General features: G+C 36.9%; 1 protein-coding gene across 13 annotated transcripts in view; it reads right to left on the bottom strand.

Annotated features, from left to right (window-relative positions):
- The window catches only part of Rgs7 (regulator of G protein signaling 7), a 466064-nt gene that overhangs the window by 30671 nt on the left and 422756 nt on the right, over positions 1–12637 (bottom strand). For all 13 annotated transcript variants that reach the window (XM_040278402.2, XM_078022997.1, XM_078023003.1 and 10 more), the window contains 4 exons: positions 11365–11439; positions 3873–3971; positions 2773–2834; positions 1507–1617 (listed from right to left, as the gene is read on the bottom strand). In XM_040278402.2, coding sequence (XP_040134336.1) covers positions 1507–1617; positions 2773–2834; positions 3873–3971; positions 11365–11439 — 347 coding nt within the window. The remainder of the gene's footprint in view (positions 1–1506; positions 1618–2772; positions 2835–3872; positions 3972–11364; positions 11440–12637) is intronic.

The following is a 12637-nucleotide window of genomic DNA, read 5'->3' as shown; positions in this document are numbered from 1 at the left end:
TATTTTTCCAGTAACTTTATAAGTACATTCTTCTTCTTCCCATTTTATAGATGAGGAAATGAAGGCATGAAGAGAGTTATAACTTTCCAATGTCAGACAAGTAACAAGGGGCAAATATCCAGACAGTCTTATGTTAGAGCCCCATTTCTTAACCACTAACAAATGCACAATGGGGGAATGTACTGGTGGTGTGTGTGTGAAATGCACTTGTATTCAAAATGACATACTAATGTGTAACTCTGCTGTAATTAAACATGTGACCTATTCCTGGTGAGTCATGACTTTTGGGGATTCCAGGTTCCTCATATGTAAAATCTATAAATTATGGCTGAAGAGTCTGGACTCATCAAGTGTTTAGGATCCATGGCTGGATATGGACGAAAAAGAAGGTCTATAATGCAATCTTGAGAAGGGTTAGAATACTAATCCTCTCTGTATAAAGAGACATGCAATGATCTCTGCATGACTGCCCAAATTGATATAGTATGCTTCTCCTATAGAATCTTCAATTGTGCTTTAGTTTTCTTAAGTCAGTTTGTTTTTTAGTGTGTTCATGGTGAGTTCATTTTGTTTTAAAACTGAATTTATAAAGGTATACTTGTATTAAGCTTAATTAAGTAAATAGGGATTTAGCATTATTTTGCTTGAATACATGGGCCTTTTTGGCTATGTGGATTTTCAAAGAAGCTAATAGCCATGAGCTAAATTTCAAGAACTGAAGATCTGAAACCTGACTAATCCAGCTAGAAACCTGTACTTCTAATTTTATAGCAGTGCAAATATTTTTTAAAATTAAATTTATTTTTATATTGATACATAAAAATATGAACAATTATACATAATTATTAGAGTATCCTGTGATATTTCAATACATGTATATATCATGTAATGTGTAAATCGGGGTAAACATCTGTTTCATCAAATGTTTATCATGTCTTTATGGTAAATACATTCAGAATTCTTTATTTTGCTTCAAGAGATAGTACATAACTTTTATCTATAGTCACACTACAGTACAATAGCATACCCAAACTTACTTCTGTGTAACTATAACTTAGAACCTGTTGGTGGACCTTTCCTGACCCCTTTTCTCCCCAGCCTCTTGTAACCACCATTCTCAACTTCTCAACTCTCAACTTCCATAAGATCAACTTTTTTTTTTTTTAATTTCACATATGAGTGAGAATATACGATACTTTTGTTCCTGTGCCTGGCTTATTTCACTTAACACATTGATCTCCAGTTCCAACCATGTTGTCATGAATGACAGATTCCATCCTTTTTTAATGGCTGAGTAGCATTCCATCAACAATGCAAATCTTAATGCAAAAGCAAATGCCTGGGGTTTGAAAACCTCAAGCAATATCTTGAATGATAATGTTAAATCATGAATCAAATGTAAAGAGTAAAACCATCATTATAATTAACCAATTACAGGGTGCTTCCTATTTCACACAGTCCCTGAAATAAGTGACATATCTGTGAGGAAAAGAAAATGTCATTTACCTTGCTTCAAGTTCCCAGAAAGTAGTATCGTCAGACAGCCATGGATTAGAAGGGTCAGGTGGCACAAGAAATGGGTCGTATTCTACATACTGTTCCGTATAACTTAGTAGACTAGGGAGGAAGAAAAAAAATTTCCTCATTTTTTCTGGCTGAAGTTATACCCAGTCCAAAGAAAGAGAAGCAATATAAAAATTCTAGGTCAAAGAATCCTTTCCCAATTACAGAATAAAGCCCAATGGCAATTTTCATGTTTCAATAACATGAATGCAACAACTTAGTGGGCTTTTTGGTGGACAAATTTAGCTAAAGATTCCTATCTTTATCTATCCCACGCCTGAGCTATTAAGTCACTACACTTCCATTAAAATGAAGCAACATGGAAGAGGTCTGCATGTTGAAGGGCAGCAGGAAGGGTCTGTTCCAATTCTTTGTTAACCAGGAAAAGGGATTAAAAGGAAATCATTGCCAAATATAATTACAGGAATGAGGCAAAAGGAGAATCACTGACAAAAATATATTTTTAGAAAACATTTACATTTAGTTGGTCATGATGGCACACGCCTGTAATCCCAGCTTGGGAGGCTGGGGCAGGAGGATCACAAGATTGGGGTAGCCTCAGCAACTTAGCAAGACCTTTAGCAACTCAGTGAAACCCTGTCTCAAAATAGAAATAGCGAAAGGTCTAGGAATGTGGCCCAGTGGTTAAGCACCTCCTGTTAAATCCCCAGTAAACCTGCCCCTAAAATAAATAAATAAATAAATAAAATAAATCTGTGTTTAAAAACCAGAAAATAAGTTGGAGAGATAGGTTTTGGCAATGCCCCAAAGTAAAGAATTTGAATTTCATTAAGAGCAGATTTTTAAAAAGAAGACAAATCTAAAATTTGAGATTAATTCAAATTCTGAAACCATGCAATAACAGAGTAGACTGTGAATGTTCAGATCAATTTATAGAATCTCAGAGTTGCCAAAAAACAGTCAGTAAATTAAGGTTCGATTCTTTGAGTAGAAGTGAAAAGATTTAACTCCTTGGCTATATCTTATTGTTGACTGCACAAAGATAGAACCTCTTGGGATTTAAAGCAATAATGATCATGCTTCCCTTTAAACTGTAAAAAATGAATGCTTTGAAAGCTTTCTATGTGTATAAAGAAAATACAAAAACCAATTATTTATCTTAGTTCCCCTTCCAACAGTTGGTTCTTACTACATATTTAACTGTCTCATGCAATTTTTAAATTTACAGAGACATCTTGAAATACTTACCTATCAGCAACTTTTGACATTTTTAATCGATGTCTGTCTAACTGTATTTGCCAATATTTTATCTGAAAAGAAGGTTAGAGAATTAGTTACACAAATAACAACACCACAGTTTTCACCTCTAAATTCTCAGAGGGCAATTCCAAAAAGGTGTATATCCTGTCAGTAAAATTTCAAAGTTGACAAATACAGAGCACTCTGAATAGTTAACAAAAAATGAAAATGTATTTGAATGTAAACATAACCATATATCTTAAGAACAGCACAGTTTGAATGTTTTACTTACTATAACAAAATGTAACTTTATTAGAAAAGTGTTGTGGAGTTTTTAAACATTAATTCAAGGTGAATAATCAAATCCATTCCCCACAGATATTTAATTAAGAAAATAAATGTATTTTTTATTTTTTACTATAATTTCAAAATAAATCCTATCTCCTGAGACTATCCCAAGAAAGCATCAGTCAGATGTGTTTTGAGAATAATTTTATAAAATTATGACACATGCTTACATGGATGTAAACACATAGAGAAAAACTATAAAAATTTTTCTGAATTGCTTTTCCTTTATGGTGATTATAAATACACTAGAAAATTCTAAATCACATTATTGATGAACCATACTATAACAAAATAATAGAAGAGTCCAAAATGTGCAGGAGGAATGATGGTTAAACCAATCAAGAAATTTAATTATTACTGGATATTAGAAATTGATGTTTGCTTTGAAATATTTATTGAAGCAAAAACTATTGATCAATGATTTTTAAAAAGAAGCAATATATACTATGATTGTATACCAGTGTTGATAAGAAAAAACTTCCCAAGGTTTGAAGACATTAGTACCACACAAATAAAAATCATAATTTTTTTTTTTTGTGGTGATCACTTAGCAACATTAGATATGGGACTTAATGTCCCCAATCTCTTGTCCTCTCATTAGCAACTTCATTACATTTTTACCTGCAAATATTCTATATGAAATAGGTGACCATACAAATTACCTTTTAAAATACCCATTATGAACATTTGCTATCTGGTTGCATAGTGAATGTTAATAGTGATAAATAATCATTTGAAAGTCATTTTCTAGGCTGACTCACCTGTTGATGCAGCTCGTCTTCTGTTGGAGGTTTAGTTTCTGGTGTGGGTGTGTGGGTAGGACTGTGACTTCTAATATCATTTTGTAAACCATAGACAGACTATATTAAAATGAAAAATAAATGTTAAGACAAAATTCCATTCATAGTCACAGATTTCTGGGAAAAAAATTTGCATCACATCTTCAGTAAGGTAGCTCAAAATTTATTTAATGAAGCTTCTATCAAAGTCCAAAAGGCACTGCTATCAAAAATAAAATTTAATACATAACATTTAATAAGTATTGATTCAATAATAAAATAGAGGTGGATATAAAATAAAATAGAAATTTAATAACTCATGAGAAGATAAAAATTACCTGATTTTCACATAGGAATGAAATGGAACACTGACAAGAAGGACTATGTTGCAGATTCTGCTGCCTTGTTTTCTCAAGGTATAATCAGACGACCCAGAGTGCCCTGACTTCCCGTCTCAATACTACCTACTTACATTATGATGTTAGTCTCACCATTGGGTACATATGCAAAATTAGTAACCCCTAAGGCTTCACACACCTCAAATTCTTGATGCTGCAATTCCTTTTTTAAATTAATTTTCCCAAAAGGTCAGAGCTATTAATTAAAAAGATTCTTTTTAGGGAGAGACCCATTGCTTAGTAAGTATAAAGAAAGATCTAGAGACTGAGGGATAAAAATTTCTCCCCAACTGAATGAGTCATCCAACATGTTAGTTCAAGAGAGAATCCAAATAGCTTTTTTAAAAACAACAACAACAACAACAAAAATCAAAGTATTATTACTTTAAAACAAAGCATTAGATGTGTCCTGGAGTACTTCTTTGAACATGAAAATAAAAGATAAGGACATAGTAAATCTGCATGAGCCCTGCAAAATTAACATTTCCAGATAGATTTGCAAAGAAATTGTCATTTAGATGAAGGTAGATTCAAATGCTTAATGGAGTCCATTCTCCGGCCCATCAACAAACTTGTGGGTATCTCTAAGTTCAAATGTGTTTTGTTCCTGACCTACTTTCACTTGGACGGAAACTAAATGTTCTGTCAACATTACTTCTTGGCTTTGTAACCTAGACACTTTGGACTCGATGTTTTTTTCTCTTTATAGCTCCCATTATTGCTTGTTAGCCCTTTTAAAACACACTTTGACTTGGATTTAATCATCTGGGTCATCCACTTCCAGACTATTTTAGAAAGGCCCTTATAAATCTTTTCTCTTGTCCCAGCTCAAACCTATTTCCTGTCAGTGACCATCCATTTTAATACAACATATGCTATTCATAGCACTGGGCTAAATGACTTGTCCTGCTCTTTTTTTCATTTGTTTACTCATTCATTCACTCATTCAACATTTACTGAACACCTCTGTATACTGGATATAATACTAAACATAAGGGTTATAGAAGCAAACAAAACACATATGCTTCCTCCTCCATTGGAACTTACAATCCTGTACCAGGGAAACAAGTTGCCTAATCACACAAATAAGCATGATTAAAACTGTGATAAGTATTATAAAGAAAAAATTAAAAGACCTAAGGCCTGGAATACCAGAGGTTATATTGAAGAAGCAGAAAAAGCCTAAATAAACTGATACTAGTCATTTTTGAACTTGCTTAAACAGCTTTTTGAATTCTGAAATAACATTTGAGTTTGATTTTTTAAAAATTAGGCAAGTGAAAGACCACTAGTTATATAGTTGAACTTTGGGGTGCCTGATATTTCTTCAGTTGTATCACATTAATTTTTGATAAGGAAAATAAGGTCTCTGAGATATAAACTTTCCATTCTTTTTACCATTATTTTTTTTTCTTTTTATAGTACTAGTATTGCTTTATCACTAAGCTACAACACAGCCCTTTTTAAAAGTTTTTGTTTTGTTTTTGTCTTGTTCTGTTTTATCTTGAGACATGGTCTTGCTAAGTTGCTGAGAAAGGTGGCCTCAAACTTGCAATCTCCCTGCATTGGCTTCTAGAGCAGCTGGATTTACTGGCCTATGTCACCATGTCCAGACCTTGATTCAATTATGTTAAAATTTTTAAAATAAGAATACACATAGAATTTCTAATTTTTGTCTAACATGCAGGTAAACACCAGAAACTTCCAATTTCATTAGTCAGAGTGCTGTCTGGGAGGTAAATGAGTGAAGTCTTTGCAATGTCTTAATGTTTACAGATAGGAGAAAGTTAAATCAATAACTTGACATTCATTTTGAACTTTGTGAGCAAAATCAGCTATTTAGTTGAGATGTTTTAACTTGATTAACACATCCTTTTCTCCATGGTGTCTAGAACAGGCATTTTCATATATAATGTTATAAAAATTATTCATTAAATGAAACAGATTGGACTCCATATGAATCTATTCATGTATGATTTCCTTTCACATTTTATAATAAGAAGAATTCTCTTCTATTTTTTTCCTTTGTTGTCTGTAGAGAACTGCTATGGTCTGAATATTTGTGTTCCCCTCCCAATTTACATGTTGGAATCCTAATCCCCTAGGTGATGGTGTTTGGACGTGGAGCCTTTGGGATGTGAAGAGACCACGAGAGTTCTGCCCTCAGGATTGGGATTAGTGCCCTTGTAAAAGAGGACCCAGGATGAAGGTGCCATATAGGAAACAGAGAGTCTTCTGCACTGGGGCTTTGCTTTTGAATTTCCCAGCCTCCAGGACCATTAGCAATAAATTTATGTTGTTTATAAATTTCCCAGTCTAAGATATTTTGGTACAGCAGTCTAGCAGTCCAAATGGACTTTTAAAATAGAGCTTTAAAGTGCAAAGTGTAAGAAGATTTTCTGCCTATGTGGAATACAATCTCTAGTATTTTTCTTATTGGGGCTAGTGTGAGACTATTTTCTTTCCTTCTGGATTTTTCAACAGAGAACAGACTGTGACCTAGTCTGCCTCCACGTGGAAGAAGCCAGTAGCGACAGCTCACCAGAGCAAACCGACTAGAGAGAGGGCCTGAGAGCTCCTGTGCTCTCCAGTGGGCTCCTGGGTCCAGGCACAGCCAGCTGCAGCTCTGCTCCTGCCTACTCCCTAGGCTCCAGTCCATGAGCTGTGGTCAATAGTATTAAATGCACACCAAAGTTTAGATGAAGCTGACAGGGGAGGAAAGACAAGAGGATACAGAACAAGCTGACCGTTGTTTTGGAAGATGAGTTCTGAAGCCACAGGAGGCAGTTCCAAAGTGTGCCTCAGTAACACATGCAGATGATTTTGTCATTTTCCTCTGGCTTTGTGTTCTTGGACCCTCCTAGCTATTGTCATATTGTCACAGGTCCTGCCTGTGGTGGTTAATTTTATGTGTCAACATGGCTGGGCCACGGTGCCAAGATATGTAGCCAAACATCGTTCTGGTTGTTTCTGTGAGGGCTTTTTCTGGATATGACTAACGTCTAATTTAGTGAACTCTGAGTAAAGCAAATTGTCCTCCACCATGTGGGTGGGCCACATCAACCAGTTGAAGGCCTAAATAGAACAAAGACTGGCTTCCCATGAATAAGAAGAAATTCTACCTCTAGATTGCCTCTGGATTCCATCTGTAAGGTTTCTCTGGCCTCTGCTCTCCTGCCTCTAATTTTGGCCTCTCCAAGCCCAACATTTAAGTCAATTCCTTAAAAATTTTGTTCTCTCTGTGTATACACACACACAAACACAAACACACACACACACACACATCTTGTTAGTTCTATTACTTTGGAGAAACTAATACACAGCCCCTTAGAGTAAAAATTTTTGTATCCAATCAAAGATCACCAGACACACAGCACCCCTTAAAACTTGCCTATATTCTTTCTTAGAGACTTGAGTGTATACCTTTTAACTATTTTGTTGAGTTTCAGTAAAGCCTGTTAAAATTAAGAAGTGAGATTTGAAAGCTGACCAGTCTACTTGGGTTATGACAAATAAGAAATATTATCACAGCCGATTCTCAAAGAAATGAACAGCAGCCCTCTTTGCTAAGGTAGTATCCATTTTCAAAGATTAAACATGGTCCAGGGGTTTTACTTCTTCATTAGTGGGATATAAGACTAAGATCAATCACACAGCTAAGAGAAGGTGCAAAGGAGACAGCCCTATGAGGCACAGGCGACTTCCAGGGCAGTCGGCAGATTTCTGCCTTTATAATCACATGGTGCAGCCTGTTCAGCCTGGACAGAGCTGTTTCAGAGGGTGGTGAGATCATTATTCACCGATAAAAAGTTAGAATCACGAATCTTTATTCCTTTTATGTTATAGACTGGGCTGTGTTCTCCCAAACTAATATGTGTGATGTGGGAAGGTAATAAAGATTAAGTGAGGTCAGAGAGTGCCACAATAATCCAATAGAATTGGTGTCCTCGTAACAGGAGGAAGGGCTCCTGAGTACACAGCAAAAAAAAAAAAAAAAAAAAAAAGTGGTTGATTTCAAGCCAGAAAGAGAACCTTTACCAGGGAATGAATTTTCTAGCACCTTGATCTTGGACTTCCTGTCTCTAGAGCTACAAAATAATAAATTCCTATTGTATAACCCGCCCAGTGTGTGGTATTTTGTTATGGCAGTCCCAGTAGACAAATACATAAAATATGTAACTATACTAAGGTTCAGACATTTGTCTGTCTACTTGTTCACAGTCTGCACCCTTATTAGACATGAGTCGTGGAAACAAGGCCCTGCCTGTCTGTTTTACTGTGAAATATCCAAAGAGCTGTGTAAATTGGACATTTAGTGGAGAGTTGTTAATTTCTCTAATTGGTCCTTCCAGTTCCTAACCAAATATGGCCTAACACAGTATCTGCAAAAGCTATACAACCAAGTCTTCTCTTTACACATTTGATAAACATGTCAAATTATCTCTACTGGGTGATAATTCAAGAATTCTAAAGGACAAGTAAGTATGTGGCTTAGAGTCCTCAAGCCTTCTGCATAAAATATCATCATTGTCTGTGAGGATTCTAGCAAATTCCATACTAATGTCCATAAAAAGCTATACTGATCAAAAAATGAGAAAATCAGTTTTCTCTAATTGTAGAAAACAATGGTATTTATACTACTTGCCATTGGTTTTTTTTTTTTCCCCAGAACTTCTGTTTTTCTGTGACAAATTTTTGGGCTACACAGCTCTACAGTTAGGCCTTGCAATTCTACTACAAATGATTGACAGTGAATTAGACTGTGTCCTAGACAAATCAGTTAACACTTAAGGATTCCTCTTTACAGCACTTCAACTTGTGATGCCTCAAGTTTTTTTTCCATCATTAAATAAGGACCAATGATATGTGAAGAGTAACTTTGTATAGGGATACTTTTCAAAGTTTCAAGAAACATGCCCATTGAGGCCCAGGTAAGAAACCGATACTGAATATAGGGCTATAAAGAGTGGGTGATTGATCACTTTATCATGATGAAGTTCTGTCTTGTTAATCTGTATCTTTACTCTTCTGAATCAGAGCATGTCTGATTTGGTGGGAAAAACATGATACACAGAAAGATTTTTAAAGGATCACTCCTCAGAATTCAGGGAGAAGGTGGCTAATTGCATTTTTGTTTTTTAAATTCTTTTTTTTTTTTTAGTTGTAGATGAACACAATACCTTTATTTTATTTATTTATATGGTGCTAAGGATCGAACTCAGTGCTCCATGCATGTAAGACAAGTGCTATATCATGAGCCACAATCCCAGGCCACTGATTGCATTTTTGAATTTTGTTCATTAAGCTAGTACCTGGCACACGGAGCATGAATACCAAGGATGAAAGAGCTGAGTCTAGAGCTAACGGCAATAGAGACATGTAGCCGGGCTTTGCCTCTTTCTCTCAGAGTTCTTAGGGGCAAAATGTTTGAGTATCATGTCTAAATGGGGTGTGTATCACTTTCCCATGGCTTCCTTTTCCCTAACATCAAGGTAAACTGCCTCCAAAGGAAAAAAAGGTACTTGTGCAACATTAGGACCTTTGAACATGATGTTGTACATCTAGAGATAGAAGAAAAAGACTGCATGAAATAAGACTACAAAAATTAGTTTAACTATAGTTTAGCCTATTGCAAGTATACTTATTCTGGAAAATGCTACAGCTACATAAGGAAAATGTCACAGAAAAGAGAGCCTTGACCTTTGGGGAATGCTTGTTGCAGACTAAAAATTCTTATGTGTATTGAAGTTTTTAGTGGAATTAACAAAGAGGTCTTCTGTGTGTAAGATTACTTTAAAACTATGCAGATATCACTGCTATGGGTTTTCAAAGGGCTGTTTATTTTGTCAGGTACTGGAGATTGAACCAAGGGGTGCTCTACCATACCCACAAAGCTTTTTATTTTAATTTGAAACAGGTTCTTGCTATGTTGCCCAGGCTAACCTGTGGGAAGCCACCATGTTATGTGACCAGCATTTTCCTCTCCTGATTGGTTTGAGGCACTGTCCATCACTTCCAGTGATCTGGCCACTTTCACATGGCTGTGACAGTAGCCCCCATCTTGAGAATAGTAAAAATGCAACAAATGCGTCTTCATGCGTAGGCGTGCCTTCCTGCAGCCCCATGGGTCAAGCTACACTCACCTGTTCCTTTGTGATATGACCCCTTGCCCTGTTTGGGATAGAATGTTCCATGGAAATGCCCTTTGTGTGTCCCCCTTCTCTTACTCTGCCTGTGGGTGTGGCCTTCCTAGATGTCAGTCAACCTGCTGACAGCAGACATCATGAAGCTAGATTCAGCCCCTTGAAACCTGACCCCTTACCTCATTTGAATGGCTTCTCCTCAATAAAAGGGGTCAGCACCTGCTTGTGGACTCTCTCTCTTTCTGAGGACCCTTAAGGACAGAGGAGCCATCATAGCACCCTCAAAGAAAAAGGTATCTCTGTCTCTTGTGTGGTTATTTCGTGCAGCCCAGTTCCCCTGGAGTGACCCTGAGTGTTTTAGTCACGAGGAATGCGACAGTAACCTAGAACTTGTGATCCTCCTGCCTCAGCTTCTGGAGTAGCTAAGTTTACAGGCATGTTCTACTGTGCTCAGCTTCAAAGGGCTATTTAAAATGTCACTGAGTTCCAAATAGTTTTCCCCTTAGGCTTTCTCTCAGAACAAACACTGAAGTACTACTCTAAACTTATGGTTGTGTCACACAATGTGGATGCTAAAAAAAACATTGTCCTTACACTTTTTTTCTAATTACCTATATTTTAGAGTCTCCCTTTCCTCAAACTTTTATCTAAAAATGCCCTCACTATTTTCCCTTTTTCTCAGATAACCTCCAACTTCCTTTCCTAATCCTTTAGAAAGAGTAGAGGGGTCTGCAGTTTCCCTGACCCCTCCTGTCCGAGCCAGTCAGCACTGCTCTTCTACCTCAGGACACTGGGTGGACCATTTCCTAAGGAGAGAGGGATGGAGGACCAGGAGGAGCAGGAAAGGTTCTTTGAAAAGGACAAAGGTGTTCTGTGGCCCCCAGGTATGAACAGTACAACTCATCATCAATCAACAGCTGCACAACATTTTACCTTTCTTGTTTTGTGTGGGTTTCTCATTCTGGATGACTTCTTAATGTCCACTTCAGTAGTATTTACACATCCAGGCTGGAAATGGAAAAAGAGAGAAACAAAGGAATCTTTGGGTGTGAACTATCTGGCTAGTACTTTCATAAGTGACTCGCTCTCCAGAACCTGAGCAAATGCCATAATGACCCCAGTCACCAGCAGCACCTCCCACAAGGTCACAGCCTCTTCCATCAGCAGTGGACAGTAATGAAATACACAACACCTTTATATTTCTCTGATACCATTCTCAACTCCTAGAGAAATCAGAAAATATACTTAGGTTTTGCATGTAAAGTAGTTTACTGATATTTATAGCTGCTAATGGGACAGACAGAGCAAGAGTATCCAGAAAGGAATGGAGTAATAACCCCTAATGATATCTGCACGCAAATACCTGCAGAAACAGGCTTTCTTTATTAACTATGATACTACTTCTACTTATTTATTTGTTTGTTTGTTTGTTTACTGGTCCTGAAGATTGAATGCAAAGGTGTTGTTCCCACTGAGCCACATACCTGGCACTTTCTTATTTTTTTTTTTTTTGAGACAGTGTCTTGTTAAGTTAGGGTCTCCCTAAATTGCTGAGGCTGGCCTTGAAATTGCAATCCTCCTGCTTCAGCCTCCCAAATTGCTGGAATTACAGGTGTGTGCCACCACACTTGTCAGAAAACGACACTACTTTTAGATAGCTGCTTGTTTTTCCTAAGTTGGGAAACTAAAATTGCAAGTAGTTGAGGAAGCACAAATCCCACAGTGTATTTTTTTTTAACCTATAACACAAGAGTTTATAGCCAAAAAGAGGAAGATAAAGAAAGAAACTGGTAATCAACTATGCTTCTTCTTTCCCAGGCAGGAGAATCCCTTTAAACAGGAGGGCTGCCTGCTGCTGGCTTTCTGACAGCCTGGGGAGTGTTATTTTGCTAGAATTGCTGGTGGGTCACACAGAAACAATTAGCTGTGAGCCCCCTTTGTACTTGAAGGAAGAGAGGAAAGGTAGGAGGGAAGGAGAAAGGGAGAAAGGGAGTGGGGGGAGGAAGGAAGGAGGAAGAGGAGGAGGATAAAAGGGAAAGACAGACTATGAATGGGAAATATACCTCAAAATTTCCCCCCCAAACAATCCTGGAAGCAGTAGGCAAAGGCTGAGGAATATGAATCAAAGAAGGAGACTCAGAAACACATGGTATTGAGAGCTAGGAAGGACTTCAACCTTTAGAAGTAATTAAAAAGGGATGGTTTA

This window comes from Ictidomys tridecemlineatus, chromosome 10 (assembly GCF_052094955.1).
Source record: "Ictidomys tridecemlineatus isolate mIctTri1 chromosome 10, mIctTri1.hap1, whole genome shotgun sequence".
Classification (NCBI taxonomy): domain Eukaryota; kingdom Metazoa; phylum Chordata; class Mammalia; order Rodentia; family Sciuridae; genus Ictidomys; species Ictidomys tridecemlineatus.
Note: the sequence above shows the minus strand (reverse complement) of the source record. Positions and strands in the feature narration are given on the sequence as shown.